Here is a 27,331-nt window from a genome sequence, read left to right as displayed (position 1 = left end):
GATGGACAGATTCAGCCATACGCCCAGCATTGCGCTCGCCCTTTGCTTTTAAACACCGTAGAGAGAGTGATTGTCAGGTAGTCAGTCAGCCAGCCTCTCATTGTGAGCGGGTTTCTGTGGCTGTCTGAGATCGTTGTAGATTCTTCCAGACCCTTTGTCTTAGACGCCACCAGGGCTGGACTGCTCAACCAATAACGAGCATTTATCGACTAATAAGAGACAGAGGCTGAAACTTGTCCGCTGATTCTTGAATTGTTTATTTTAACAAAAACACATCTGCCAAGACGTGTCTGGATTGTATCTCGGCGTTATTGATGATACTCCTGATGCCAAGTCAAGACGTTGACGATGCGTTGTGGGGAGTGGAGAATGCTGATCAGTTTCGCGTGTTCACTAATCTATTCTGTATGTTTAGATCAATAACATCATTGCTATCAGGTGGCATGGCTCAGGGATAAACGCATCCGATGAAGATATTTGATCATCCAAGTTTTCCACGTCATCTCATGATCCGCTTGTGAATATCAAACGCCTCATCACGTCAGTCAACACGAAAAAGAAGATGGGTAACAGTTCCCCTCTCAACGGTTTTGTGCATCTATCCTCAAGAGGTCTTGGTCAAGAAACGAAGATGCCTCAATTTGAGGAAACAGAGCCGTGGCGTCAATCCCTCCACCGAAGTGTTTCGGTGGTCTAAATCTACCGGTCTCTTGGGCCATTGACGTGAAGTGACTTTTTACCCCTTGGCTAAGAAACTCGACGCCTCATCGATTTATTATTGCCGCAAAACTGCTCGTGTTTTCCTCTCGGCGTCTGGTGGGCAGTTTTTGTGTTGTAGGAAAAAGGAAAAAAAAAACAGGGAATGTCGCTCTGTCGCTTTCGTCTCATGCATGAGGGAACGTGCCGTGCCCTGGCAGCTTTGACAGCCCGGGGCCTCCCCTGTCGATTCATCTTCTGCAAGATCAGATCTGCACCAGGGATGATACCCCAGGCCAAGCTACTGCACTAAGGCAAGGACTGTAAGTAAGTGAGCCAAGCCCGCCACACAATTACTCATTGAGAGTCATTACACAATGTTCGTTTCAACTTGTCGATTTGTTACCAATGGATAGTCCGGTCCGATTAACAGATTCATGTTACTTCACAAGGCCTTGACTCTGTCTCACTAGAAAAAAGCACAAAAATTACATCAAGTCGATCCCCCACTATTTGTCATTTTGAACTTGAGCCAATCTCAATCAGGATCGTCGTCTCACGCTAGAAGCTTTAGAAGCCTAAAGTGACTTCCCAGAAGAGCTAGGACCCCAAGCCTCCTTCTATTGTCTTTCTTTGACTGCCATTGTATGCAGTTAGATCCAGAAAAACCAAGCCCAAAAACGCTGGGCTTGGCTTGGTTTTGAGTATCAATAGACCCCTGGCGGTGAAGCCGACGACACTGAAACAGTCTGAAAACTTGCATCTTGGCTTACATCAAGACTTTGTGTTTCTGTCAAAAAAGCTCCCGATATGTATGACATATACGTGGGTAAAGAACTCAAGCCCTGAAACAAAGGAGGCCCAAATGCTGCAGATGTGACGCAACCTGATTCTTCAGGATAGACTTGATTGCCAGTCAGCATTGTGTCCCTGCTTTTGTCTCCTCGCAATGCTCTGTTTCCTGAGAAATACAAAGATCTACGTTTTGCCGAATAACCGGGTTCACCGCCGATATCACTAATCTCTTAGCCTCTTCTCACTGACTTACTCTATAAACCACGATGGCATCTTCTGCCGATAGTAGAAAGGATATTCCTGAGTAGCTCACTGTGGTTACGAGGTGCCGCTGGATACTGTATTGTACCTGAGTCTTGGTGCCTTTTGGGAATAGAACGAAGCTATAGACGCCAGCTACGATGTTTGGGCTGCTCTATAGACTGTAGAGGTAACAGTGGCCCTTGACACACCAGACTTCTTAATATCTTAAAGCCTCCCACAAGTGCCAAGGTAGTTAGTTTATGCGCATCAGTGCCGACATATTTCGCGGCAGTCTTCATACTGGAATTTAGCGGCACGTTGGTTAATGGCTCTTCATCTAACGGCATTCCTAAGATGTTGGCTTTTGGGCACTTTGCCATCAATCTTATGAAGAACTTTGAGTATGCAAAAGTCACAACGATATTTCTTATTGAGTTTTCTGGCTTTACTACTGCCATCATCTTGCGATACCACTATCCAAGTAAGTTTTTCGCCGCTAGGTATTTCCTTTCGTTTGATATTGACTCTTGTCTCTTCTAGTCTGATATTCAACGGTATGTAAGTCTGTCTCATTCCTACCCTCATCTTTTACTTTGCATTGCACTTTATCCACAAGACACATTCTTCTTGGCGAAATGAGAATGTGACACGCGGGGTAATAATAAGCCTTGCCCCAAGGAACGATGGATGACATTCTGGACAATCCGACACTCCTGCAGGATAGCGTCATGATTCAACTTTAAAAGATGAGTTTAATTGTCCCTGTCGATCCTTTTATAGTGTGTTTTAAATTGCCCATTGACAAGATATAATTATGACGATTAATTGCTGGCAGATAAATGAAACATGTCAATAGATGCTTGATATAAGATACAGGCCAGATTGCAAACATTCAAATCTGAGGTATCGAGATGGCCATTCATTCATCCAAGCATACATACGCCATATTCATTGTTAGCATGCGTTCACAATGGACAGATTGATAACTTGCAATCGAGTCCCGAGATCTGTCATATTGAGCCAAGACCAACAGAAGCCTGCCTGCAATGAATATTGTTGCAATGCATGTCAGATTATTGTATGATTGATTGGGGGCGCTGCAATGAAGGCTACCTGCATAAGGAGTCAAAGTCTGACCTCGAAAGCCGACTGTCGTCTAGGTACAAGACAATCAAGGCCTTCAACGTTTATGGTCTATAAAATCATATGATTTCTGGTGTTTATCTTGACGTTGACTCTATCACGAGATTGCATCATAATTAACCCCAGACAGCCTTAATATGACGGTCTTTTGCTGCATTGACAGCCTGGACAGGGGTCTCTTCTGGGCCTCGCAATTGGAGACTGGAGAATAAAGCATTGATTGGACGGGAGTCATTTTTCTTAGCTCGAAACCCGCGTCATTTTGATCAAGTGGCAAGGCCGAGCATGACCCATGATTGGACAAAAGATGCCCCATCCACCAGCCTCACTGTGGCGTCAGCGAGGCTCGCGCACCTAGTAGGGGAATGGTCCCCCCCTCCTCCCCCGAAACCGAAACTGAAGGGGATCCCAAGGCCTAAACCCAACACCATCTCCATCTGGCAGCCTGGTCACGCGCATTGCCCACCTCAATCCGCAATTCTCGACAGCCTCAACCGGTCCCTCAATATAGTCCGGACCCTGACTTTCGATCACCAAACAATACTAGCCGACTTCGCAACCCAACGCACTTTACCGACACTTTGGTTCTGTAACTTCTCCTTCGGCTTCGTCGCCCGGCGTAGCCATCCGCCTGTCCTGTCGCTGTCGCGCTTTCCTTTTCCCGCCGATTGCTTCCGTGGCGTGTCGCCAATTCTGGTTGTCCAACCCACCCCCGATCCCGCCGACTTTCGCCCGCGCATCGTCTTGAGCTCAACATAATCATCGATTGCATGGCGCATTGATGGGCCTTTCACTCGCTCGATTCTGTTCTATTTCTCTATAGATATTTCGACTCGTGCGTCGCAGCGCATTCCGGACCCCCGTTATCTCACTCGCATCATCAACATCGTCACCATCGTTCGCCGAGCGTATATATCCTGACATCCCCACTGTCGCGCCTCGTCTGCGCGCAACCTAAGAAATCGTGGCGGCTCTCACCATCTTGACTTCAAACGAACCGTCGGAGCTGTCCTTGCAACAGCATCTCGAACTCGCCCCGGATCTGGCTGCGTATACAAATCTTTCTGCCGAGGGAGAGTCCGAGTCATTGATGATGGCACAGCCCGTGCCTCATCAGCCCACCGATCGAAAGCGCGTCAAGGTCTACGAGCTTCGCAACAATGACTGGTTTGACAGAGGTACCGGCTTCTGCAGCGCGAGCTTCGAGACTGTACGTCATTCATGCCCATGTCACCACTTTTGCGCTCGAACATCTTGCTGACTGATATGCCTTAGCTTGACGATGGTCGCAAAGATCCGCGCGTCGTCGTAGAATCAGAAGACCATCCCGACCGTCTCCTATTAGAAACAAAGATCCAGAAAGAAGATGGATTCCAGAAGCAGCAAGGCACGTCCACATGTCTGATGTGCGCTCTATAAACGTCATGTGTCTAACCTGACTCACAGATACCCTGATTGTGTGGCAGGAACCCAGCAGTGGTGTCGATATGGCATTGAGCTTCCAGGAAGCAGAAGGATGCGCAATAATCTGGTTTGTTTCATCGATTAATAGCATCCAGCTTGGCCGCTAATGCATAGCAGGCGTTTTGTGAGCAATGTCCAACAAACGTTCCACAACCATTTACCTGGCGCCGGTATGCAGTTCTATCTCCTTTCAAAAATTACGTTGCTAATGCTTTATCTGTAGACGATGGCCTTTCCGATGATCTTGCCATCGACGTTCCTCCAGCTATCAACTTGCCCACCGCCGAACTTGGGAATCTCGGCGACATCGAGTCTACTATGCGAATGATGAGCACTACAGCCAACGGTAGGGACGCGCTGGCTAAGGCAATCATGGCTGAAGATTTTATTGGCAAGATTGTTCCGCTGGTCGAGATGGCCGAAGACCTCGAGAGTCTTCAAGACTTGCACCGACTTTGCAACATCATGAAGACAGTCATCCTTCTCAACGACACTTCGATTATCGAGCACGCGGTATCAGACGAATGCGTTTTGGGTGTTGTTGGAGCACTAGAGTACGACCCCGACTTTCCTAGTCATAAAGCCAACCATCGACACTGGTTGGGTAATCAGGGCCGGTACAAGGAAGTTGTTCCGATTGAAGATGAACAAATTCGCAGGAAAATCCACCAAACATACAGACTACAGTACTTGAAAGACGTGGTCCTCGCCCGTATCCTCGACGACCCCACATTTTCAGTTCTCAATTCCCTCATCTTTTTCAACCAGGTCGATATTGTTCAGCATTTGCAAGCCAATGCCGCTTTTCTGAACGAGCTTTTTGGCATCTTCAGTCTCTCAAATAACGACCAAAAGAGGAAGAAGGAAGCTGTGCTTTTCATTCAACAATGCTGCGCTATTGCTAAGAACATCCAACCACCAGCGCGTCAGACATTATACAACAATTTCCTTGCCCACGGACTTTTGCAAGTCATTAATTTCGGATTGCGACATCATGATGTTGGTGTTCGGGTCGGTGCTACTGACATAATGATCTCCATCATCGATCACGACCCTCAAATGATTCGACAAACACTATACAGACAAGTGCACGAGAAAGTGACACCTCTCACCGACTCTTTGATCGACCTTCTTCTAGTTGAGGTCGATCTTGGTGTCAAATCTCAAATATCAGAAGCGCTCAAGGTCCTCCTGGATCCCGGTCCCCAACAACTCCAAAATGAGAATTTCCAAAAAGCGAACGGTGAGCTTTATAACGAAGAAATGCTGCAGACCTCTACTGACCCCCGACAAGAGGTTTTCCTACACGCATTTTACGAGCAATCAGCACCAAAGCTATTCAAGCCACTGGTCGACTTGGAGAAGCGAACCGATATGAATTTCAGTGTGCAGCAGGCGTCGATGTTTACTTATCTCATCGAAATCCTCACATTCTTCATTCGCCAACATACATTACGTGTCAAGTTTTATGTCATGAATAATGATATTGCCAAGCGCGTTTCTCAGCTGCTCGGATGCCCCGAGAAATTCTTACGACTAGGTTTGAGATGATTGCACTTCCTTGTGTGACTTTTACTAACTTGTACAGTTGCTATTCGCTTTTTCCGCTCAATAATTGGAATGCAGGATGAATTTTACATTAAGCATCTCACGGAGAAGCAAGTACTGGGGCCCATTCTTGAAGTGCTTATCGGAACCATGCCTCGCGACAATCTATTGGCATCGGCATGCCTCGAGTTCTTTGAGTTCATCAAGAAAGAGAACGTCAAAGATGTTATCAAGTATCTTGTGGTCAACCACAGAGACCAACTGATGACTCTGAGCTACATGCCGACATTCCGAGATATCGTCCTTCGATACGATCAAACCAGAGGTTACACATCAAACGTCGATTACTTTATGGAGGGCGAAGATGAGATGGGAAGGAGACCCCCACCCAACACGAGGTTGATGGAACAGATCACCGTCGACCAAGAACAAGAGGAGTATTGGGCAGGATCTGACAATGAAGAAGAGGAGGACAACTCGAGCAAGGAGGGAGAAAAGACGCCATCTACGAACGGATCTATCTCCTCCAAGCTCCTTGTTGATTACGCATCCGATGAGGAGACAGATGAAAATGCCGACCCCGAGGCGACGCCAGGCAGCCATAGCGATGTGGCATCAGATGCAGTGGGTTCGCCGATCGACTCAAGTCTGGGAGGGGGCGTCCCACCACCAGAGCGACTTTCAGAAAAACGACGACGTGAAGAGGAGGAAGACGATGATGAAATCGGCAAGCTTATGCACAACAAGCGACGCAACAGTAGCGGTTCTATTAGCTCTGTCTCTAGCAACCCTCGCGGCTTGACGAAACGCAAAAGTTTTACTGCCAGCTCTTCCAGCGGAAGCAGCAAAAAGATCGCAATCAGTCTCTCTTCCGGCTTAAAAACAGGCAGCGGCCCAGGGTCGAACGAGGAGTCGTAAACATTACCCTTCACTGCTTTCGGCGATGGCGTACCGGTTGTTGATTATTTTTTATTTGGTATTCATGAAATTGGGGGTGCAGACACGAGGCCTCGCCTCTACATAACTACATAAGGCAAGTGCCGTTTGCCAGCTCAGGGATGGGCCGGTGGAGAGAACTGGAGTTGTATTGAAATACATTTGTGGCCTCGGGTCACTATATTCTTGGTTTATCTATCTTTGCTTTGCTGTAGTTCTTACTTCATCCTTTAACTAGGCATGTTAGGGGACGACAGCAATATTTGGTCTAGTCTAATGGGGCTCTGTCTGGACCGAGATTCTGCCCCTTTCTGGGGCGATAGAGTCGTCGAGAAGCGACGGCAATGGCATTCGATATGGCATGACGGTGGAGGTGGGGCTTGGAAGTCGAGATTGGCAGGATCGTTAAGATAGGATGACTTTTCTTCTTTTTTTCACGAGAAACGGACTGCTAGCTGAGCAGGGGCCGTGGTGAATTGAGAAGGTTTTGTTGTGTTATGTTGTGTTGAGTCGTGTATATCATATGCTTTATGACTTGTATAGCTCTTGTTTATCAAGCAAGGAGCCGAGTCATTTAGCGGGAGCCGGGGACAATAAATAACTTGTGCCGGATACCAGACACTTGTAACGAAGAAATGAAAAAGACCCGTCTAAAGACACTTTTCTCTACCATTTTGCGATCCTTTACTTTACCTAAGGTAATCTAATTCGAATCATCATAAAATCATAACCTTAGCTAACCCGCCCTAAGAGCCCATTTACCAACGCATCCGCAACCTAGCCCCTCTTGTGCAGTTTATGCCACTTTTCGTAGCCATCAATCATCTGCTTCGTAATGTTACGGGGCGTCCTCTCGAGCACAATCGTCAAATCAGCCATGGCAAGCTCAAGCTTCTCGGTCTCGTCCTCGTCGTGACGCTCCTGTACAACCATGCAGGTTTCATCGCAAATGGCCTTGATCTCCGCACCAGAGTACCCATCGGCGAGACGGGAAAGTTGGGGAATATCAACATCGGGTGCAAGGGGTAGACCGCGTAGATGGACCTTGAAAATGGCTTCCCGGGTGGCCTCGTCAGGGGGTCCTACGTAGAGGAGTTGATCGAAACGGCCTGGTCGCATCAGGGCGGGATCCATAGACTCAGGTCGGTTGGTTGCAGCAAGAATTAGGACGCCCGAAAGGGGCTCGAAACCGTCCATCTCGGTAAGAAGGGTTGTGAGCATGTTGACTGCGCCGGTGCTGCGAGAAGCAGCGCCACTTCCTGACCGTTGACCGCCGATGGAGTCGATTTCGTCGAAGAAGATGATGGAAGGAGCTGCGTTGCTAGCACGCGCGAAGAGGGTTCGGATCGCACGTTCAGTCTCTCCGACATACATGTTGAGTAGCTCTGCACCTTTGACGGCAAAGAAATTGAAGCCGGACTCTGTGGCAGCAGCCTGTGCGGATAGTGTTTTGGAACAACCAGGAGGGCCATAAAGAAGAAGGCCCTTTGGAGGAGGACGAAGGGACCCTTCGGGATTCTTGGTGTACTTAACCATTCTGTTGAGCACTTTTTTCAGAACATCTTGGCCACCGACATCTCGCCAATGGATCGTAGGAGGGTTGAGGTTGATGTCTCGCATAGCCGTGGATCGAATAGCTTTTTTGGCTTTGTTAATATCCGATATTTCCAAGAATCGCTCGGTCGAAAATGTGTCATCGCCTGCTTCTCGAAGTCTGAGTCCCATGACATATCTGGCTCTTGTGCACAGCCTCCTAAGATCCAGTGGGCTGTATGCGTGTGTCCTCTGTGCTAGATCCAATAAAACCGACTGCTTTTCCGCTGGGTTGATGGGTAGATCGAGGAACTCGAGAATCTCAAGTCTCTCTTGGATCCTGGGGATAGTCAATGGGACATGGTTATCAAAACGCGTTGAACGCTGGAGCTGGTTTGGAATATCAGTAAGGAAGTCGGAGCACGTAGCAACAACAACAACTTGAGGTAGAGAATCGTTCGACACTGCGCTTGTAGCAAGTTGATCCAACTCCTCGCCCAGTAGGTCTATGACAGAATCACGATTGGAGCGATCCTTGCTAATCAAGTTTTCAAGATCGTCGATTAGGACGATGCTCGGTTGCTGACTTTGCGCAAGCTTGAAAGTTTCCCTCATGCTTGCGATTTTGTCCAAGGGCTTGATACGGTGCACTTTGCCCCATCTTGTCGCAGCAATGCGATCCAGAATGAAGGACTTTCCTGTGCCGTGACCACCGTGAATGACAAAAGCACATGATTCTCTCTCGAGTGGGTTGGTGAGGGTTTTCCTGAAGGCAGAAAGGAAACCGTTGAGGGCCTTGAGCTGAGGAGCCATTCCGGGGACACCCGTCACGACTAATTCGCCGCCGCTTTGTGCATCGGCTTCCGCATTTGCTGCGTTCTCATCTGCAACTGTGATGTTTGTAGAGCCGGGATCGAACCTTCCCAAGCTGTTGGTATGTGAGTTTACGGATATGACCTTGAAATTTCGTCGCCATTTGCTGCTGAGCGTTGCCTCAACCACCATTCCGGGAAACACCAGTTCAGCACGCACTTGAGGAGAGTTAGTTATGGCCCCTTTTCTTTTGACTGGGATATTGCTCTGGGGGTATTGTTCTTACCAAAAGCAGGTGCGATTAACGCCTCCCATGGTGGCGTATACTTTGCTGCTTTCTCGTACTCCTCTAACCGCTCAAAATCGTCTGACGTTTTGTCTGTTTTCTCGGTCACATCCTGCACAACTATCTCGTCTGCGTTGGGTGTTGTTCCCGCAAGTGAAATTCGAATGAGGTCGCCGATCTTGAAGCCTGCAGCTTCCTGGAATGCCCTTGTCATGACGGCAACGTTGGGGCTGAGGTTCTTTTCCTTGATGCTCCATAGCGAGGCTTCTCGCTGGAGCTCTTGTTGAGGGTCATCTTCCCTGACGGAATCCTTTGTGGCGGCGCTCTCTAACCTCGTGAGAATACAATGCTTCCCGACCTCTAATGTGCCGGTCAACGAGAGCAGAGTCTCCTTGCTCACGTACACACGGGCGGCGCCGTGAAGGCTCGCCTTTTCGAGGCTTGCACTTGCCAAAGGCCGGACCTTGACGTCGATGCTTTTGGCGAGCATGACGTAAATTAAGTTCGGTTTAGACTAGAAAAGTGAAATTTTAGGAAATGTTTTATACAAGTTTAGGAGAACAGGCCTAAAGTCGATTTTGACTTACCTAAGGTAGATTGTGGGAAAACTGTGACTGGCAGATGCAAGAAAATATTCCCCCACACTAATGTTAGCAGCTGCAGACGACTTGTATTTATATCCATTGAATCCTCAATAAATCAATTAATACAGTTATCTCGCAATGACTTATTTTCATACACATGCGTGACTGATATAATCAACCACCTACCAAAGTTGTATACACAGCAACGACTGAACTCTAAGATGGACATTCAGACCATGTATGGCTGATAGAAGAAGCATCTGTTGAGTTGTGTACAGTAAGTGTTTCTACCACCTTTTAGACGACCCATACAGGACATGACAGGATAGTTAGGTGGCAGAACTATAACCTTGTGTCCATGCCATAGCACTACAAAACTTATGCTATTCAGTTTAGACTTTTTAGGCTGTTCATTCTTGTACCATAAAACATGAAGGTCAACTCCCTGTTACTCACATGTACGCTGTGACTTTTGAAGTGTCTGTACGGCTAGCACCAACTGAACGATTATTAATGCTTAGCTATAAGGTGGTTTACTAGTTCAGTTTTTTATGACTCCAGTGGCTAACGTTTCTAATACCCTGAGTGCTATGGAAGTTCAGCTGTTGTGTGCTAAAATGACAAAACTGACCTATTGATTTCGTCCATTAGATACACTCTTCACCAGCCATGCAATTTCACGATAGTATTAATTCGAAATGTGTCATTGTGTATCTGAGCCAACAATGAGACGAATTCCAAACCAAATCCCTTCGGTCATTTCTTATCATTGTGTCACAAATATCTACAGCCATGATAGTAGCAGGCATATACTTTTCAGGGTCCAAAGTCATCAAACATGCACAACACAACCCCACTAAACCATTTCGGATCTCGGCCCAATTCCGCAAAAAACGGCTTCTATCCAGACTTGCTTGCATGCCTGGCCATGTACCTAATTGCTGCAAGGTACTGAACTATCACGACCCTCACTCCCATGTTTCCTCATAACCGGTCGCCCGGATGAACCACTCTAAATGGCTCCCCAACGCCAGGGCTATCCTCGTCGTTCGCAACAGACTCACTTCCTCTGGCAATAACGTCAATGCTAGATTCTCCACTGCCAGCTCGAAACTGAACGAGACGACATCCGAGACGAGGTCCAACTATACACCAAGACCACGCAGACAATCTACCACGACAACGAATAATAGGTTTAATAGCGGGAAGAAACAACAATGGCAATCTTCTTCTCCTCGCGAAGCGCCCAATAGCACTACCAAGCACAAACTAGTCCTCTCTGGTCTACCCACGACGTTGCTGCCAGCCGATTTTAATCGCCTTGCTGCTGATAAACTCGCTGGTTGGAACAAAATCATCAGTCATGGTATTACAACTCAATTCACTTGAATTCAATTCGGCAAGCTTACAAAAAGTCAGTTCACCAGGAACGCGATCCCTGGACCATGGAGCCCCTCGGCGTATACCACATCACATTCTCCTCCTCTGCTGCTGCCAGTCTATATAAAGACAAGATCGAGAGACTCCTTCGTCTTTCTCAAATAAAGTTTCAGAGTAAAAATGGTCTCTGGACGAGCAATGTCCCCAGTGTACTACTAGACCCGGGGAAAGACCCCGAGAAGGAGCTGGAGCGCTTCACGATCCTTCCAGGCTCTTACCAGGCCCGTATCAAGACGAAGCAGAGTCGTGTGCAGGGCAAAATGGCTTGGCAGCATGTCATCGACCAGATTATCAAGAGTTCACATATCAGGACTCTTCGCCCAAGCGCAGTCTTGATTGAACTGCCAGAAAAGAGTTTCTCAGCCGCAGAGCTCAAGACCATCATCTACCAGGACGGGACTGAAAGCGGTTACGATTGGGCGACTGAAACTCATATATACGACCTTTCCAAGGTTACCGATCTAGGCGAGAAGATCTCCCGAAGCACATCGCGGGCACGTAGGAACGACGCCGAGTTCCGTCAGCGACACACTACACGTTTCATCATGGTGTGCGAGACCCCAGAGACGGCATGGCGGTTTATTCGGAGCTGGAACCAGCGAGTTCTCGAGTACGACCAGGGCGAAGGCATCGTCTTGCGTAATCGTGTAAAAGCATCATACATTGACATTTAGCGACTGTACATATGTGATAGAAACAAAAACAAGATAAAACAAAACAATTAAAGAACAAAAAACGAACATAAAGCTCACTGGTCCTCCCAATGCCTCCCTCCATTGTCTTCTTCCTCGACAGCCTCTCTCGCGATGTAGCCTTCTTTGTCTCTGCTCTACTGTAATCGTTTTGCAAACGAACACAGACCAAGGAACAACATTAACCGCGAACCGCAACCAGACACGTAACGAAAGCAATGTATATTAGACCCAGATCAAAAAACCGAAACTCCAGACCGGATTTGCTCTCTAAGATGGGGTGGAAGGTCGATCAGAGGGAACGAGACATGACCAAAAACCCCCCTCGCTATGTCGCGCCTCTCCTTGAATGTGACTGATGTTTGCCGTTCTGCTCAATTCCCAGCCATCCATTTCTCTCTTTCCTTTCCCTCGCATCTCTCCCCAAACGCACGCAAAGTAGGTCGGCTTTCTACACCCATGGTGAACTCTCCAAGCCGCTTTCTCCCCCTCTCTCTGGTGCCTTGACGCATACAAGGCACGTCCTCTTCCCCAGGTTTACAAAGTTATAAGCTTGATAAAATAAAAAGACGGCAAACGGAGAAATGACAGATAACGGACGCCTTTGGGGTATTCAGTGTTTAACAGCACTTGCTGCCGCCGCTCTCGCTCTTATCGTTGACGTTGACGCCGCTCGCTGCAGGTTGGTCGTTCTTGGAGTTGTCGATGAGTCGCTTCTTGATATCCGCGGCTAGGCTGTAGAAAGCCTTGTCGATGTTGATGTTGCTCTTGGCGGAGACCTCGAGGAAAGGGATGCCCAGCTCGTCGGCGAGGGCTTGGCCTTGCTCGGTGGAAACGACGCGCTTCTCCTCCCAGTCGCACTTGTTGCCGATTAGAATCTTGTTAACACCCTCGGTAGCGTGCTGCTCGACGTTTTGGAACCAGGTTCGGATATCTGCGAGGAAATTAGTCCATGTTTTCTTGGTGGTATGCGTGGCTCGAAAATGAAATCGTCGGTTGATTGGTCAAGGGCACCGGGCGAGGCTAGCTGGCTGGCCGGCCATCAGGTAGGAGAGGGGCACAGCAACCAGATATCGTAAAATTTGCATATCGAGCCGGATCGTAGGGAGTAGAGAGACGTACTGTTGAATGAGCGCTCGTCGGTGACGTCGTAGACAAGGAGGATGCCCATGGCACCGCGGTAATAAGCGGTGGTGATAGTGCGGAAACGCTCCTGGCCAGCGGTATCCCAGATCTGCAGCTTGACGCGCTTTCCATCGAGCTCAATGGTCCTGATCTTGAAGTCGATACCGATGGTGGTGATGAATGAAGGGGTGAAGGAGTCTTCGCTGAACCGTAGCAGACAGCACGACTTGCCGACGCCGGAGTCGCCTATCAGGAGCAGCTTAATCTACATGGCAACAAAGGGTCAGCGGGTGATATCAAGTGGCGTTCGCATGCAGTAAATGAAGTCGACAGCAGCAGCGCGATGCGAACTGGCATAACATGGACGTCGTGGTCGTGATATCGAGATAGCCCAAACTCGACTCAAGGGCCGCAGGGGGGGCGGATTGGCGGGCGGTGGGGGGGAATAGATTGGATAGATGGGAAAGAATAGCGTATCGTACCAGGAAATCATAGTTGCGATTACTCGACATGGTTGCGAAAGGTTGAAGTAGCAGAAGCCGCTACGGAGGACGGATGCGACGATAGCGACGAGGTAAGTTCGGATCTGAAGGAGTGAAAGGTTGAGGATGTTGAGGCCTCGTTTGTCCGATGGTAGTAGGTGTAGGTCGTCGAGGGTTGAAGATGGAGATGGAGTTATGGAGTCGAGAGTTGGAAATGGGAATGGGAATGGGAATGGGGAAAGAGACGGGACCAACTAACACTCTGAGTGGAGGGGGATTTTGGCCGTGGGACTTAAAAAGGTACTGTACAGAGAGTACACTTGGCAAGCGGGCAGGCATCCAGATAAATATGGACGGCGCAGTGACGGGCCCGGGCAATTACTAGTAGCCTATGGACAGAGGTGAGATAGCTACGTGTGCAGGGTCTGGGTGCTGGGGGTGCTCTAATCGCCTTCAAGGCTATCGTTGGTTTTAGGCTGTTACAGGGCCGACTTCTGATTTCGGTTGAGCAGGTCTGTTTCAGCGGGCATAAGAGTTACGTGTCAGATGGACTGGACTCGATCTTGATATGTAGGGATTGCATATTCATTCCCTTTTTGATTTGGAATACCTACCTAGGTACCTTGAAGTATCTAGTATTCAATTGTAATTCTTAGGAGGTTTAACTTACTCTTATCTGACCGACATCATCGAAACTTGAAACAACCACTACAACCAGCACTAACAGGAAACCCATGAATTGCACAAGTCTCAATTATACACATCCACAAACAGTTTCAATTAAATCTCTTGCAACTGTTTTATAACTGCACATCATCTAGCATAGGCTCTTGATTGGCTGACCGTTGCAACGCAAATAGCCGAGTATTCTGATCAACAACGCAAGGCTTCTCTCTCAACAAGATACCGTCTACATTACGGGGCATCTGCATCTGCAACTCTCCATAAACCCATCTTGATCTGCCCCTGAACAACAAATGCTGTGGCGTTTGTCTTCGATCCATACTTGCTTCCAGAGAGTAATCCGTGGGTTCCACAACGGCTTGTTTCCCCTACATAAGCCAAGGTCCCCTCAACTTTTTGCCCCTGGTACGCGACGTCATCTAAGGAAACATCGTCACAAGACACACTCATCAAGAGGTCAGCCACGCTTAGTACGTCCCAGCCATGCCACATGGCACACCTTCCACGGCATTAGTAGGTCCCTACTAGCCGGAGGCGATGGCATCATTTCAATGCACTCGCGGCTGCAGTCTACAGTCTCAATATGCAATGCCTCACCAACTTTAACCTGTAGACTCTATCACCATACATGACAATCAAACTTAGTAAAAAGCATAGAATGCATCAGAGAAGCAAATCGATTGATATCTCATAAAACCTAAGAAAACAAGTGGCCGATGGCCAAGCAACAAATAGTCATTCTTTCAAATGTACATCAAGAAACGAAAAAGTGTCAACCCCCAAATCTTTCGCCATTTCACGCTTTTTTACTTCTCGTTGCAGAGACCGAAAACCTTCTGGCAACCGCACCCACACTGCTTAGTCTTGCGACCGCACTTGCCCTCACGAGAGCAACAGTCACCAAACCTGCTACCCTCGCAAGTCTGGCCATTCTCGCCACCGCAGAGACCGTCTTCAGATACCTTCACGGGGAAGGTCACAGCGGGCAGAGGAGGAGCAATAACAGGAGTATCGGTGAACAAGGTGTTCTTCTCGTCCTCGTCCCACGTGCGAGTCGCGGTCTCTTGGGTAGACTGGGTGTTGGATGCAGGAAGCGAGACCTCAGTCGTAGCAGCAGGAGCCTTGACAGCCTTGGTAGTCTTGCTGGGAACTTCGTAGCTGGGGGGTTCGTAGTCGACTTCAACAGGCTTGGGGTTCGAGTTGGAGTTCTTGATCTCCTTGGTCATGCCAATGGCAATAGCCTTGAATTTTCCGTAAGAAGCAGGGATAGGGCCAGGCGTGTCAACATAGTGTTCCTTGCCGGTAAAAGCAGGAGGCCCCTGGAAGTCCTTCGCCTTGCAGGCGTCGTTGATCTCCTGGCAGTAGTCGTTCCAGGTATCGCAACCGTAACCGCCGGTGGGAGGAGCATTGTCCCAGCAGTCACCGACTTCGTCCCAGCACTTCTTGGCCGCAGCCCAGCAGCCGTCCTGATCGGAGTATTTAGCAAGGGGCTTGCCACACCAATTGGCGTTCTTGGCCAAGCAGGTCTTGGGAACGAGACCATCCTTCTGGGTCTTCTTGGTGCCAGTCTCCTTGGAGGTGGGGTTCCAGACATCGGGTCCGTGAATAGGGTATTCGCCGTGCTTGTCGTAGATGTTGAAGGTCACAGCAGGGTCTTTCTTGGTGACATAGCCAGGGATGCTGGTCTCGTACTTTTCAGGAATCTCAAGAGGGCCTTCAGGACCGTTCTCGATGAAGATCTGGGCGCAGCTCTGGTAGAACTGAGGGTCACCCTCAGGAGCACTGTGCAGAGCGAGGATCTCAGGGCGGACCAGGTAGTATCCCGAGGGAAGACCAGTAGGGAGGTTGACAGACAGAAGTCCCTTGTTTTCATTGAGGCGGTCGACACACCACTTGTCGTCCTTGACGCTGTAACCATCTTCGAAAACCTTGAACCAACCGTCGCCAGCAGCCGAGTCCGAAAACATATCATCGACCTTCTTCATGTAGACAGAGCAAGGGCCTCGGTGGCCTTTGGCAATGGCACCCTTCTTGTGGCCGCTGGGGGATTCGCGGAATTGGAACGTCAGTTGAGCACCGCCAGGGGCAGGGCAGATGTACTGAACAGCCTTGCCACCATCCCTACCTGAAAGGTTGTTAGTTATTCATTCTAGACATATTTAGTGTTCTGGATACATACCGCAAGCCATGGCAGCTCCATCAATAGGATAGATAGGGCTGTTGGCGGTGGAAGCATCCTTGGGCTGACGAACACAGGTACCATCGCCTTGGTTCTCGCCATCAATGAAGAGAGTGGTGAAGAGGGTGTGGGCATTCGCAGCAGAGGCGAGGCCGATGACAGTAGTAAGAAACTTCATGGTGAGTGATGCACGTAGATGAGTAAAGGCAAAAGTGAAAATTGCAGAAAACCAGTTTCTGCTAAGGCCGCTTGGGCTTGAACTGTTGATTGCTGTTGGAAAAATGAGAGTGTGTATGCCTGGACAAGGCAGTAAGGAATGACTGTCAATCAATGAAGGAACGAATAATCGAAGAGAAAGAAAAGAGCCGTCAAGCAACTCGGATACACCAGAATGAAGAAGGATGAAGATGAAGGTAGAAGTGTCACAGACCTCGTAGAGATGCTTGGATATATAGTACGTGAATCACTGACTCTCGGCTTAGCATCTCTCATCTCACTCGAGCTCAGCTCGGGTCAGCCTATAGATCGTATTACCCCAAGACGAGCCGTGTCTGATTAGGGTCTAGAAGGTCACGACATGGATTGTAGTCCTGGGCAGGTTACACTAAGAGCCCAACTTACCAGTGATTTGGTACGCAGGCGACAAACAGTGCCATCATCTCAAACGGTGGCTTAACCCCTGGCTTGATGCCTTTTACATTTTGACAAGGATAATAGAGTAAAAGACTCATGAGCACCACGGATATCTAGGCAAGTTCCTGGGTTCCCATGTCCAGATTGAAGCCTTCTGTGTGCAAGTTTAATCAAACAGAGAGGTCATGATCCGTGGTCTATGCCGCTGACCGTCGTGGCCGTCAAACTTGAGGGTCAGGGGCCAGAAAATGGCCAAGGCCACGATCCTTGTGGCGCATCATTTGGGAGCAATCGCTGAGAGCCAAGACTATCAAGATGAAACGTAGTTGCAGTGCTTTTGGAGGAGAGGTCTGTGGGTGTAAGTAGAACGAGGTTGGATTGGGTGAGTTGGTCGGGCTATTTTTCTGGTACCTGCATCTAGCAAGCGCCTAGACTGACGGGCGTTTCCGTTGTGGATGTAACCAACCAATGAAGACAGCTTATGAGACTGTTCGTTCTTTTTAGCTACTTTCTCATTTTACTTCCATGGTGGCTCTTGACATTTGCTCTAATGTTCTATTATTACCTCTTTTTATACACTGAATAAATAAGCTTAAAAATGATGTATACTCTGCTGCATTAAAGAGCATTAGCCCCAGTCCCAACGCATAAGATAGACTAAAGTTTTCAAAGCATAAACAGTCGAAGTTTCTCATTACTGTTGGTGGTTTAAAAAGCAATCTGGACAGGGTTTAAGCTGGATTGAAACTTTGCGATATGCAGCTTGCTCACTCTAGTACCGTTCCCAGTCACTTTAATCCCTTGCTTAATATTGCCTCGCTTCTGTACGTTATCCCAATCCTATTCATCCTTCGTTGGACCAAGGATCCTCAGGGGTTTACTTCAGCCACACACGGGCCAGTGGTTTTGGAGAACCCCTGACACGGGTATCAAGCAATATTTTGTCGTCTATTAATGTTGTACAGCAGTGATTGTGCACAGTCAGGTAGCTACAAGGTGCACTTGGGCAGAGTCATTACATATATGAAGGTGTCATATTAAGCTATATAAACATATGAGGCCAAAACGCAAAGTGCCAGTATTTGTTTCAATCCCTATTTTGCAGCACGATTAGAGTAGAGCCTGGTCGACAAGGATCTTGCCGATCCTCCTCCTCCACGCCTTTATGCTTAGAGGCATTCTAAAACTCATCTGCTGCCCCTTCATCATCACCCACCAAGCCAACGAACTGTGAGATGTGAATCGTCAATAGGCTAATATTACGCAGGAGCTGTTTCCGCTGTCATCCCATCTCATCTTGATCACTCAGCAAATCTCTATTGTTCCTTGCAAACTTGCCCAATTGATACTTTGCCCCTGCATCAAGTTGCTTTTCTATATATCTCGGCCAAGCCACCTTGTTTCTAGTCAGGCCGTCTGATCCCTTACTTTCAAGTGTCAGATTGATAGGTCGGCTGACTTAGTCGCTCGGTATTACTTTATGACTGTTTCGAAACAATCCATTCTTGGCGGCCAGGTGCGTTTCGATCAGAAACGCAACGCTGGCCGCATAGTGACCAGCCCCTGGATCTCCCCGCGGTCGTTGGCGCTTTGGCAACCTAAGCGACTACTTTCAGTCAAGAGTCAAGATACTCAAGAACTACCATGTATCTGTCCATCGACTGTCTTCTACATGTTGCTTCGAATTCCAAACATCCCCATGTCTCACTAGAAGGACCAACACAACAACATTGAGCAAACAAACACGAGCTATCACACAGCAAAACGATGTAAATCATGATATTGAAAGGGTAAGGAGTGGAGATTTGATTCTGTCTTGCGCGACCAACCCAACACATCAGCACCATTTTTCTTTTTCCTACGCACACTCATACAAATCGCATGCACATCTTCTTGCATAATTGGTCTGTCGTCTTTTTGCGCCTACATTACAATCAACTCCGCTCTCTTCCCCTTCTCAAGCAACTTCAGTAGAGTCTCATCTCTCACGTTCGCCGCTTGCGATATGGTACAGTATGATACAGGCTGGTTATTGTTTGATTTGATTTGATATATGGGTATCTTATTCGTTGATCTTGGCCAGGATCCTAAACGAGTTGGTTAGTATACTTGTGGTTCAACCCATGTGCCAAGTGGCGCTTGGCTACGCTGTTTGTCAAACTTACTCGCTGTCGCGGAAGAGCTGGAACTCCTCCTCGCCGGCCTTGACGGGAGAGCCACCGAATTGGGGGATCAGGACACGGTCACCGACGGTGACGCCCATGGGTAGACGGTTGCCCTTCTTGTCGAGGGCACCGGGGCCAACTGCAAGGACCTTGGCCTCGTTGAGCTTCTCGACGCTGGACTCGGGCAGGAAGATGCCGCTGGCGGTCTTAGTCTCAGCCTTGATGCGCTGGACGAGGACACGGTCAAGGAGGGGAGCAAGAGCTCGGATAGACTTGATGGAGGTGGCCTGCAGCGCAACAATGTTAGCCCCAGTCATTCCTTGTTGTGAATCATAGGTTCTATGCGCCTCATTCTTCAGTGCCTTCCGTCTTTGCCTCTCCCCGGCTTTCCAATTGCCGAGGATAAGTAGCTTACGAGTTCAGGTTGAAGCATTGGCATGTTTCCATAGAACATGAATAGGACAATTGAGAACGCACCATTGTGATTAAGTTGTAAGACGATTATGTATATGGAGAAGAAGAGTCGTAGATTCGTGATTGGAGAAGTAAATAAGAGGGAAGAGTTCGGACTCGGCGTTCAACGGAGTTCAAATCGGCGGTGGATCTCAGCTCTTCTAACAGCTTCCAGAAGAGAGGTCAGCAATTTTTTCCCCAAACTTCCCCTCGGCTCTTGATTTCGCCGGTTCCGAGCGCTGACACCCCACTACGCCCACCTATCTCCGGTTCAGTCCCAAACTGGTAAATTCATTGTAGGCAACATATAAGTCCAACTTCACATGCGATACAAAGTGTTATCAAATCCATTCAACTTTTTTTTCGGTTCCTATCTACTGATTACCTTACGACGTATTTGTCCTTGCATACTCCGATGTAATTAATATTGCGCTTGCACCAGGTATTCTTTACAGTTGCCAATCCACCGTCTATCTGTTCGTCATTCATCATGCGCAGTACAAACAAACACGCTTCCAACCAGGCCTGCAATTGATCTTTGTAATTGCTCTCAAAACGCCAAATTCCGGCATATATCCCATGGGATACCAACACTCGAGGGGAGCTGTATTCCAATCATTCAATCATCACTTCTTTTCCGGTTGTTGATTGGCTGGTGGTTCCAGGATGTGGGTGTGGTCTTCCGCCGGAACAACCTCGCCATGATCGAATTGCTGGCAGATGACGGTATCGGCAACCCATGGCTCTTGAAGAATCTCGTCCATGCGAGCTCGTTTCTTGGAGTCAAGGTCAAGCATTCGGCTGACAATGTGTCTGCTCTCCCTAGGCAACAGACGCAGGATACGCCATGGTCCCCGAATGACTTCTTTCTTCTCTCCTGAACCTGAAGGCTTGGATTCAGATGTCTTGGAATCACCCGCGGTGTTGGCCTGGTCTGAGGGTCCATCTGCTTTTCGATCCTGTTGAGGAAGCTTCTTTGTCTCGTCCTCAGCCAGGAAATCCCGTGCGGGTGTGGTCGTCAAATCATTCGTTGACTTTGAAGGCGCAATCAACTTTCTGGGGTCGTGTCCTGGAGTTGGGTCCGCTGCGAACAACTTGAAAGAGTTGTCTGTCATTCGCGGCACCTTCCAAGGGAAACGACGAAGAGTCATGCAACAAAAGATAATAGCCAGAGACCAAATATCTACAGCCACAGCATCATATTCTTTCGAGTCGTAAACCTCAGGTGCAAGATAAGGGTCAGAGCCGACGATACCTGCGACAAATTAGCCGAAATTCTTATACTTGGTCGCTATAGCCAGCTTACCTTTAGCAGGCACAGTGTCGGTCTCAAATGGATATTTGAAGACATGAGCACTACCAAAATCAATGATTTTCATAATGCCCTTGCTGCTCACAACCACGTTATCCAACTTCAGATCGCGATGTGCCAACCCCACGCTGTGCAGATAGGTCACACCGTTCAGAATTTGAAGGAAGCAGCACGTTATCTCTTCCCTCGACATCCGGCCGGTCATAACTATCGCGAAGAGATCGAACGGCGCATATTCCATCACTTCGTACCAACGTCCCTTTTCTTGGAGAATGTCCAATGTCTCGATGATGTTGCCATGGTGTAGAGTCGACCCGACACAGAACTCAGCAGTCACCTTTTTGTTGTACTCCTTTTCGGTTTCGTAAGTATGTCTCGCACGGAACTCCTTCACAGCAAATACGGTGCCATCGTCCTTGCGCTTCATCAGCCTGACCGAACCGCCAGCTCCGGATCCCAAGAATTTGCCAAGCTTTCCATACTTGGAAGAGAGACCATGGTCATCTCCAAAAGGAAGCTGCTGAGTAGATTTGGGAGTTGCTGTGGCCGCCTTGGAACCAATCTTGATTGATGGCACTGGAGACGACTCCCTCTTCTTATTGTGATGTCCTCCCTTACGAAAGAACCGCTTCAAGTCTGCCATCGAGCCATGTCCAGTGTGAAGACTGCCAGTGGTGACACTATCATTGTGTGTCAGTTCCTCGCTACTGTTTCTTGCACTGCCGCCGAAAATCGAGGATCCACGCTTTTCGTTGAGGTTTGCTTTGGATCCATGAGGTGAACTATGCTTCTTCTTGCGAGAGAAAATAAATCTGGGATCGATAGAGTGCTTCGTAGTGTGTGCTGCTGGCGCGGGTCGTCGACCTTTGGCGTATGGATCGTTGATATCACCGCCAGGGGTGAATGGCTTCGAGTAAAAGTGGGATGCTGAGCTGCGAGAAGGGCTCGACTCTCGGGAAGCAGGTACTGAGCCGGCCCCGCCTCCAAACATGCCTCGGCGATGAGGTTGGTGCTGCTCTTCAGCTGAGGACGCTCTACGAACCACATGATCCGAGGCAGCTCTTTGAGCCGAGGGTCTCCTGTCGGGGGCTGCTGATGGTCTGTCGTGGGATGACGACGGTTGTGGGGTGATAATTGGAGGCTCGTTCGTTTTCGACCCTTCCCTAGACTTTCTATCCGAACTAGCCTGGCCGGATCCCGCGGGAGTAAGGGGAGGAGACGCCAATGAAGAGATTTGAGGGCTGCTGTGTGGGGATTGGAAGCTGGCAGAAGTGGGTGTGGGCAGTCTCGTAGACTGACCGGATTCATCTTCGTGTGATGGAACCTGCGATGACATCAGTTAGCGTCAGTCACAGAACCTTGAGGTATGACGGTGCATTGGGCATATGCTACAACACTTGGGTTGCAGAAACCGGTGAACAGCAACTTTGAGTTACATGTTGATCGCAAGGGTATTACAGTGATCGGTTGTGCGTGAATAACAGGAGGGGGGGCATACTCGAGAGGGTGGGAGCGAGAATGCTTCAAACTGGCAGTTGTTCAGGCGCAGCTCTTGAAGAGGCCGTCCATGAAGTGACTTTGTAAATGCCTTGAGCTGATCTGCAGTTACTTCTGTGAAAGGACTCGATTGTTCTCCATCTTCCTGTTCTAAGTTCGATGACGACGGTTCAACGGCAGCCGGTTGCGTGGGTGAGATCTCCTCGACGGCGGAAGAGAACCGAACACCAGAAGTGTCTTCAGGTGTATCATCCTTAAACTCGGGAACTACTATTTGAGACTGTTGACTCGGTTTCGGAGCTTCTAGTAAAGCTGTTTGTTAGCGATTGTACCACAACTGTATCGCATTGTACTTGAGTGCGCAGAGCATATAGAGTATCGAGGTGGGGCAGCGTTGACCCGGCAGTACCGGAGAATAAGCTTACCAGAGGCGTCCTGAGAGCGCGAAAGCTCCTGTGATGGATTTAGGGAAGCCATCGGGATGAGGATTAATGCTAGCGATGGGTTGTAATCCAAGATATCGGAAAACAGACCAAAATAGCAATATCGGGGAGGGTTGTGAAGAAGAAGCGTAGACTAAAAGAGACGGAAGTGTTGCGACAACGATCCATGATAAAAGAAGATGGCCCGCCCACGCTGGTGGGGGTCCCACTTTATCCAATTGCTCTGGTCTGCTCTGCTTTGCTGTGGACAGTTCCTTTCCCTCCGGTCTCGTTGCTTTCCTGGCCGGGACAGCCTCTGCACTGCGATGGCTAGTGCCCGAGAGGTCCTTTTTGCGGCAATGCGGGTGCTAGAAACACGCTAGAGGCGCACTAAGAATGTTTCTTGGCACTCCATTGCCCGGGTTGCGACCATCTCCAGTTCCAGGTACCTCTGAGAGTTTGTTGCCGTTGCTCGCATATGTGCGAATATTCACGTTGACAAGAGTAAAACCTAGAAGAGCAGTCATAGTATCCGTTCAAACATTACTTTCTAGTAGAACCGAAGCCTCGTTGATCTTGATTTGATCTGCTCAATTCACAAGGAGCTTAAAAGCCACTCAGTAAGCTTCAAGAGTCATGTTCCTCGACTTATGAAGCTCTTCTGGCCCTGGCGCATCACTAAGCAAGGTTCCTTGTAAAGAGAAAAAAAATTCAACATGGAATTGGAGAAATGTGAACGGTACCCGTGCACGACTGAGCTTGTAACTCATTGTACAAATTACAAAATGTCTCCTTTTTAGGTTAACAGCCTTCATATGACTAATTATGAGTCAATCGTTAATTCCATGATGCACACTACCCAATGTGCTATACCAGACATATACTGGTTCACGATGCAAAGATTAGGAGACAAACGGCAATAAGTAAGTATATGGCAACTTTACTCTCATATCCATCAATACCCTCACCCCTGTCAAACGCATCGGGTAGCCCCGATCTGGGTCACCGCTCAGCTTTGTTTCTTGGTCGACAATATAAGCAATGTATCAACAATCTCGGTTGGTTGCGCAATGTCTTGGCTCTGTCTATTAACACGAGGGGCACTGGCAAACGTGCCAAGTAACATGATACTGTTTATAGCATTGTGAAGCTGCCCATATCCATGTCAGAGCGTCGACAGAACGGACCATACAGAAACATGAAAAGGGGGATGTACTGTAGCAATGACAGCTGCCAATAACCGCTTCTGGAACGGAATAAGATTTTTTTCTTCCTCTGTTTCGAGATTCTAGCCCAGGGCGGAGCTGCCGATCAAGCATCGGTCGCCTCCAAGCCCTCTGGGGATGTATCAAAAATATTTTCATGTTCAGCCAGTGAAGAAGTGTTGACAGGAAGCTCCAACTCCACATTTTAACACAATGCGCTGCTATCATTTTGTACTTTCCCTGTAAAAGAAAGAAATCCGTAACCAATTGAGTGGTCCTTAAGTATAATGTGTAAGCATTACATACTCTGCAATGCGGCTCTATATGATGGATCAGTGCCGCTACTATTTTAGGTAATCGAGTGGCGACTCTTAAGTTCAGTCACTCGCTCTTTGGAGCTGCAACTTCATACTACTTGCCCGATAATAAAATAGTTGTTTACTTTATTCCATCTTAGACCAGCTCTCACACTATTTATTTTCTTTGTCCTAAGCTTGGATCTCGGGTATTCTCTGCCATCCCCTGGTCACTCTAACTCAATGATGAACTTGTTAGATGGGACCACAAGAGAAACTCGGTAGCCGTTAATGTTCGGGTTTCCTTTAATGATTGGCCAGTTTCAGTAACTACTTGCATGCATAGCATAAATGTTCTGGTTGTAGTTGTCGATCTTTCGTTTGACACTTCAACTGTTACTCCATATAAAGTCCTAGCTCAGAGATGTAGGTAAGTAAGGACATGTTTTCCATTCAGTCTGCTAGTAGTTTCCCACGTAACAACTCTCATGCTAAGTCTTCGCCTAAAACAAGAGCATATGAGATACGCCCTGACCTATCGCAGATGAAATACACTGTCGGCCCACAATGCGGTCTGCATCAGTTTCGAACTTCAATGAAGTTTCACTCTTGTTGAGAGTCTGTTACAGCAGCGTGCTGGGAGATGCGAGGCCAGGACTTCTCTGCTCGCCCCCGACTTAATACTTGAGACGAGGTATGCACGGCTGAATATATACGATGGGTTCTGAAAGAGACCATGCAATGATGTCGCAATCTTAACTGAGGCTATGCCGTTTAACTCGGTACGGTGAAAGGGTTTGTTGTTGAGCCCCGTTGCTTGTTGACTTGACAACTGTTTTATTCATACTGTTGCAGTACTAGGACTTATTGTTAAGCTCATATCTCTTTTCATATCGAACGAGTCTCCTTTCATAGTCCTTCCATACCTACTTCATGATGAAAGGTTTGATACATCAGGATAGAGTTGCCTGGCACAGACCGCATCAGGGTCAGCTCGGGAGGAGGCTCGAATAGTACAACGTATCTATCTACTTATGTTAATACGTGATGATTATGCCCCTATGTACTTCTACATCTTCTATGCGCTACCTTTCAACAGAGCTGCTCCTGTAAAGTGACGGGGCATCGCATTCCCCTGTCATGCCACTAATAGGGAAACTGTCATCGGTCGAGAAGCTTGCCACAACCTTGCGACCTCTATCGACCTTGTACATGGACTAGCACGTTGTTCTTGGGGAGCACGCATAGTGGCATTATAAGACTCTTTCTACTCACGGTGCCAGACGCCATTCTGTAAGGGTATTGAAGTCGCCGAACCTCTGCAGAAGGCTCGGGCCCCTTATATATAGATGTGTGGCACAGTTACGGCACATTGTGCCATAACTGCTTGATCTTTTGGTCTATTGGGAAAGTGCAGCATGCCACCTGTACTCTTACACATTCCTATCAAATTGGAACGGGCAACTTGGATAAGCTGATATCATGCTAAAACTGTTTACTAGAAGGCCATGGTATCAGCTCTTATAACTGGAGTACCGAAATAGTGTTCAATATGTAGATTTTGCTATAGTTATTAGAAGATAACTGTTATACTAGACTTAATATATCCCTAAGTATTTTAAGAAAGAAAAGAAAAGAAGAAGAAAAGATTTATTTATTAGTAGGTAAAGAATATTGTATATCTGGTAATGGGCAGTATATTTAATAATAGGTATATAACAGTGGCAGACAGTGGCAGGCAGTGGCAGGCAGTGACACTCTGCCATGCATGATTTTTCACATTCACAGACCTAGCTACGTGTATAGGGCAAATTTCTACGTCAGCTATCCTTCTTCGAGGGTTCCAAGATTCAGCGCAATTATCTTCACTCTCTTACGCTCGGATATCCCGCCCTGCTTCCCAGCACACTCGATCATTCGCACGACGCCAGGCCCCTCAAAGACAAACTTGATACAGTCAGGATACTAGCTCTGACTTCTTTTACCAAATTCATCGAGTCTCAAGGATGGCTGGCAGCGTGCCGCCTGATGGTCCTTGGGGTGTGTCCTGGTCCGATTTCCGAGTTCACGCCACAAAACGAACAAGATCGAGCAGTCCGACTTATGAGCGCGAGGCCCAGTCCAGTAGAAAGAAGAGGAACCGAGCAAATCATGCCCGTCATTTACCCAATGAAACTGATGAGCTGCACCAATTCATCCAGGATTTGGATGACGATGTAAGTACAGACCTGTGCCTTATGGGCGAAAAACAACAGGAAGAAGAGTGGGAGGACGAGGAGGAGGAGGAGGAAGAAGAAGAAGAAGAAGGAGACGAGGAAGGAGAGGAAGAAAATGCCACTCTCAAGAACGTCGACTCGCCACGTCCGGAAAGAATGGAGATAGCATACATCGACAGCCTCATCAGCGAGATGGAGAATGTCTGCGGTCCGCCACTAACTCTGGAGAGCTGTAAGTGACTCTGAACATGCTTCTCTTATAAAAGATGAATCCATGCTACAAATTTAGGGACAGTGCCAGAGATCTTACAGGACAAAATCCAACAGCATGATGATTGGTACATCTCGATGCTTGAGGACATCTTTAAGCAAGCAGGCGACACTTCGCAGGATAATACTCCTTTTTCACTATTCTCTCCTACTATGCTGGTCTGGCTCAAAGCAAATTCCGACGAAAGAACTCGAAATGCATTGATCAGTCTGCTCCTG

At 48.1% G+C, this 27,331-nt stretch overlaps 10 protein-coding genes across 10 annotated transcripts; 3 read left to right on the top strand and 7 right to left on the bottom strand.

Annotated features, from left to right (window-relative positions):
* Positions 1–1,612: 1,612 nt before the first annotated feature.
* FGSG_12892 (uncharacterized protein) lies at positions 1,613–2,428 on the bottom strand (the record flags this gene model as incomplete). The annotated part of the gene is made up of 4 exons (XM_011326555.1): positions 1,613–1,657; positions 1,745–1,906; positions 1,944–2,207; positions 2,327–2,428. 4 exons carry the CDS (start codon positions 2,426–2,428, stop codon positions 1,613–1,615), a joined length of 573 nt encoding a protein of 190 aa, XP_011324857.1.
* A 1,539-nt stretch (positions 2,429–3,967) lies between these two features.
* Positions 3,968–6,807, top strand: FGSG_06212 (uncharacterized protein; the record flags this gene model as incomplete). Its single annotated transcript, XM_011326554.1, has 6 exons — positions 3,968–4,087; positions 4,153–4,276; positions 4,324–4,408; positions 4,459–4,511; positions 4,565–5,881; positions 5,930–6,807. The coding sequence occupies 6 exons, from the start codon at positions 3,968–3,970 to the stop codon at positions 6,805–6,807; spliced, it is 2,577 nt and encodes an 858-aa protein (XP_011324856.1).
* Positions 6,808–7,602: 795 nt separating this feature from the next.
* Positions 7,603–9,947, bottom strand: FGSG_06211 (uncharacterized protein; the record flags this gene model as incomplete). The annotated part of the gene is made up of 2 exons (XM_011326553.1): positions 7,603–9,389; positions 9,458–9,947. The coding sequence occupies 2 exons, from the start codon at positions 9,945–9,947 to the stop codon at positions 7,603–7,605; spliced, it is 2,277 nt and encodes a 758-aa protein (XP_011324855.1).
* Positions 9,948–11,486: 1,539 nt separating this feature from the next.
* FGSG_06210 (uncharacterized protein) lies at positions 11,487–12,155 on the top strand (the record flags this gene model as incomplete). Its single annotated transcript, XM_011326552.1, has 1 exon — positions 11,487–12,155. The coding sequence occupies one exon, from the start codon at positions 11,487–11,489 to the stop codon at positions 12,153–12,155; it is 669 nt and encodes a 222-aa protein (XP_011324854.1).
* A 143-nt stretch (positions 12,156–12,298) lies between these two features.
* Positions 12,299–13,977, bottom strand: FGSG_06209 (GTP-binding protein SAS1). The gene is made up of 3 exons (XM_011326551.1): positions 13,781–13,977; positions 13,296–13,563; positions 12,299–13,107 (listed from the first exon to the last, which is right to left on the bottom strand). Exons 1-3 carry the CDS (start codon positions 13,808–13,810, stop codon positions 12,794–12,796), a joined length of 612 nt encoding a protein of 203 aa, XP_011324853.1. The 5' UTR covers positions 13,811–13,977; the 3' UTR covers positions 12,299–12,793.
* Positions 13,978–15,270: 1,293 nt separating this feature from the next.
* On the bottom strand, positions 15,271–16,821 carry FGSG_06208 (uncharacterized protein; the record flags this gene model as incomplete). The annotated part of the gene is made up of 2 exons (XM_011326550.1): positions 15,271–16,589; positions 16,644–16,821. The coding sequence occupies 2 exons, from the start codon at positions 16,819–16,821 to the stop codon at positions 15,271–15,273; spliced, it is 1,497 nt and encodes a 498-aa protein (XP_011324852.1).
* A 2,210-nt stretch (positions 16,822–19,031) lies between these two features.
* Positions 19,032–20,038, bottom strand: FGSG_06207 (uncharacterized protein). The gene is made up of 3 exons (XM_011326549.1): positions 19,919–20,038; positions 19,442–19,728; positions 19,032–19,363 (listed from the first exon to the last, which is right to left on the bottom strand). Exons 1-3 carry the CDS (start codon positions 19,919–19,921, stop codon positions 19,339–19,341), a joined length of 315 nt encoding a protein of 104 aa, XP_011324851.1. The 5' UTR covers positions 19,922–20,038; the 3' UTR covers positions 19,032–19,338.
* A 189-nt stretch (positions 20,039–20,227) lies between these two features.
* On the bottom strand, positions 20,228–23,289 carry FGSG_06206 (uncharacterized protein). Its single transcript, XM_011326548.1, has 4 exons — positions 23,129–23,289; positions 22,705–23,006; positions 21,201–22,530; positions 20,228–21,149 (listed from the first exon to the last, which is right to left on the bottom strand). Exons 1-4 carry the CDS (start codon positions 23,178–23,180, stop codon positions 20,521–20,523), a joined length of 2,313 nt encoding a protein of 770 aa, XP_011324850.1. The 5' UTR covers positions 23,181–23,289; the 3' UTR covers positions 20,228–20,520.
* Positions 23,290–25,483: 2,194 nt separating this feature from the next.
* FGSG_12891 (uncharacterized protein) lies at positions 25,484–25,916 on the bottom strand (the record flags this gene model as incomplete). Its single annotated transcript, XM_011326547.1, is given in 4 exon segments — positions 25,484–25,552; positions 25,557–25,650; positions 25,716–25,843; positions 25,902–25,916. Coding segments are annotated over 4 exon segments (306 nt in total).
* A 716-nt stretch (positions 25,917–26,632) lies between these two features.
* Positions 26,633–27,174, top strand: FGSG_06205 (uncharacterized protein; the record flags this gene model as incomplete). The annotated part of the gene is made up of 3 exons (XM_011326546.1): positions 26,633–26,842; positions 26,882–27,074; positions 27,170–27,174. The coding sequence occupies 3 exons, from the start codon at positions 26,633–26,635 to the stop codon at positions 27,172–27,174; spliced, it is 408 nt and encodes a 135-aa protein (XP_011324848.1).
* Positions 27,175–27,331: the final 157 nt, after the last annotated feature.

Source organism: Fusarium graminearum, chromosome 3 (genome assembly GCF_000240135.3).
Source record: "Fusarium graminearum PH-1 chromosome 3, whole genome shotgun sequence".
In the NCBI taxonomy this organism is placed as follows: Eukaryota; Fungi; Ascomycota; class Sordariomycetes; order Hypocreales; family Nectriaceae; genus Fusarium; species Fusarium graminearum.
The sequence above is the reverse complement of the archived record's forward strand: the minus strand, read 5'-3'. Positions and strand labels throughout refer to the sequence as shown.

Excerpts from the sequence above, each read along its gene's own strand:
- FGSG_06206 (XM_011326548.1), bottom strand. The coding sequence starts at position 23,180 with ATGGCTTCCCTAAATCCATCACAGGAGCTTTCGCGCTCTCAGGACGCC. Across the intron at positions 22,531-22,704 it reads TCTCGCTCCCACCCTCTCGA|GTTCCATCACACGAAGATGA; the intron begins GTATGCCCCCCC and ends ATGTCATCGCAG. Across the intron at positions 21,150-21,200 it reads CGACACTGTGCCTGCTAAAG|GTATCGTCGGCTCTGACCCT; the intron begins GTAAGCTGGCTA and ends AATTTGTCGCAG.
- FGSG_06209 (XM_011326551.1), bottom strand. The coding sequence starts at position 13,810 with ATGTCGAGTAATCGCAACTATGATTTCCTG. Across the intron at positions 13,564-13,780 it reads ATCGCAACTATGATTTCCTG|ATTAAGCTGCTCCTGATAGG; the intron begins GTACGATACGCT and ends GTTGCCATGTAG. Across the intron at positions 13,108-13,295 it reads CGACGAGCGCTCATTCAACA|ATATCCGAACCTGGTTCCAA; the intron begins GTACGTCTCTCT and ends ATTTCCTCGCAG.
- FGSG_06207 (XM_011326549.1), bottom strand. Across the intron at positions 19,364-19,441 it reads CAGCTCTTCCGCGACAGCGA|GATCCTGGCCAAGATCAACG; the intron begins GTAAGTTTGACA and ends CAACTCGTTTAG.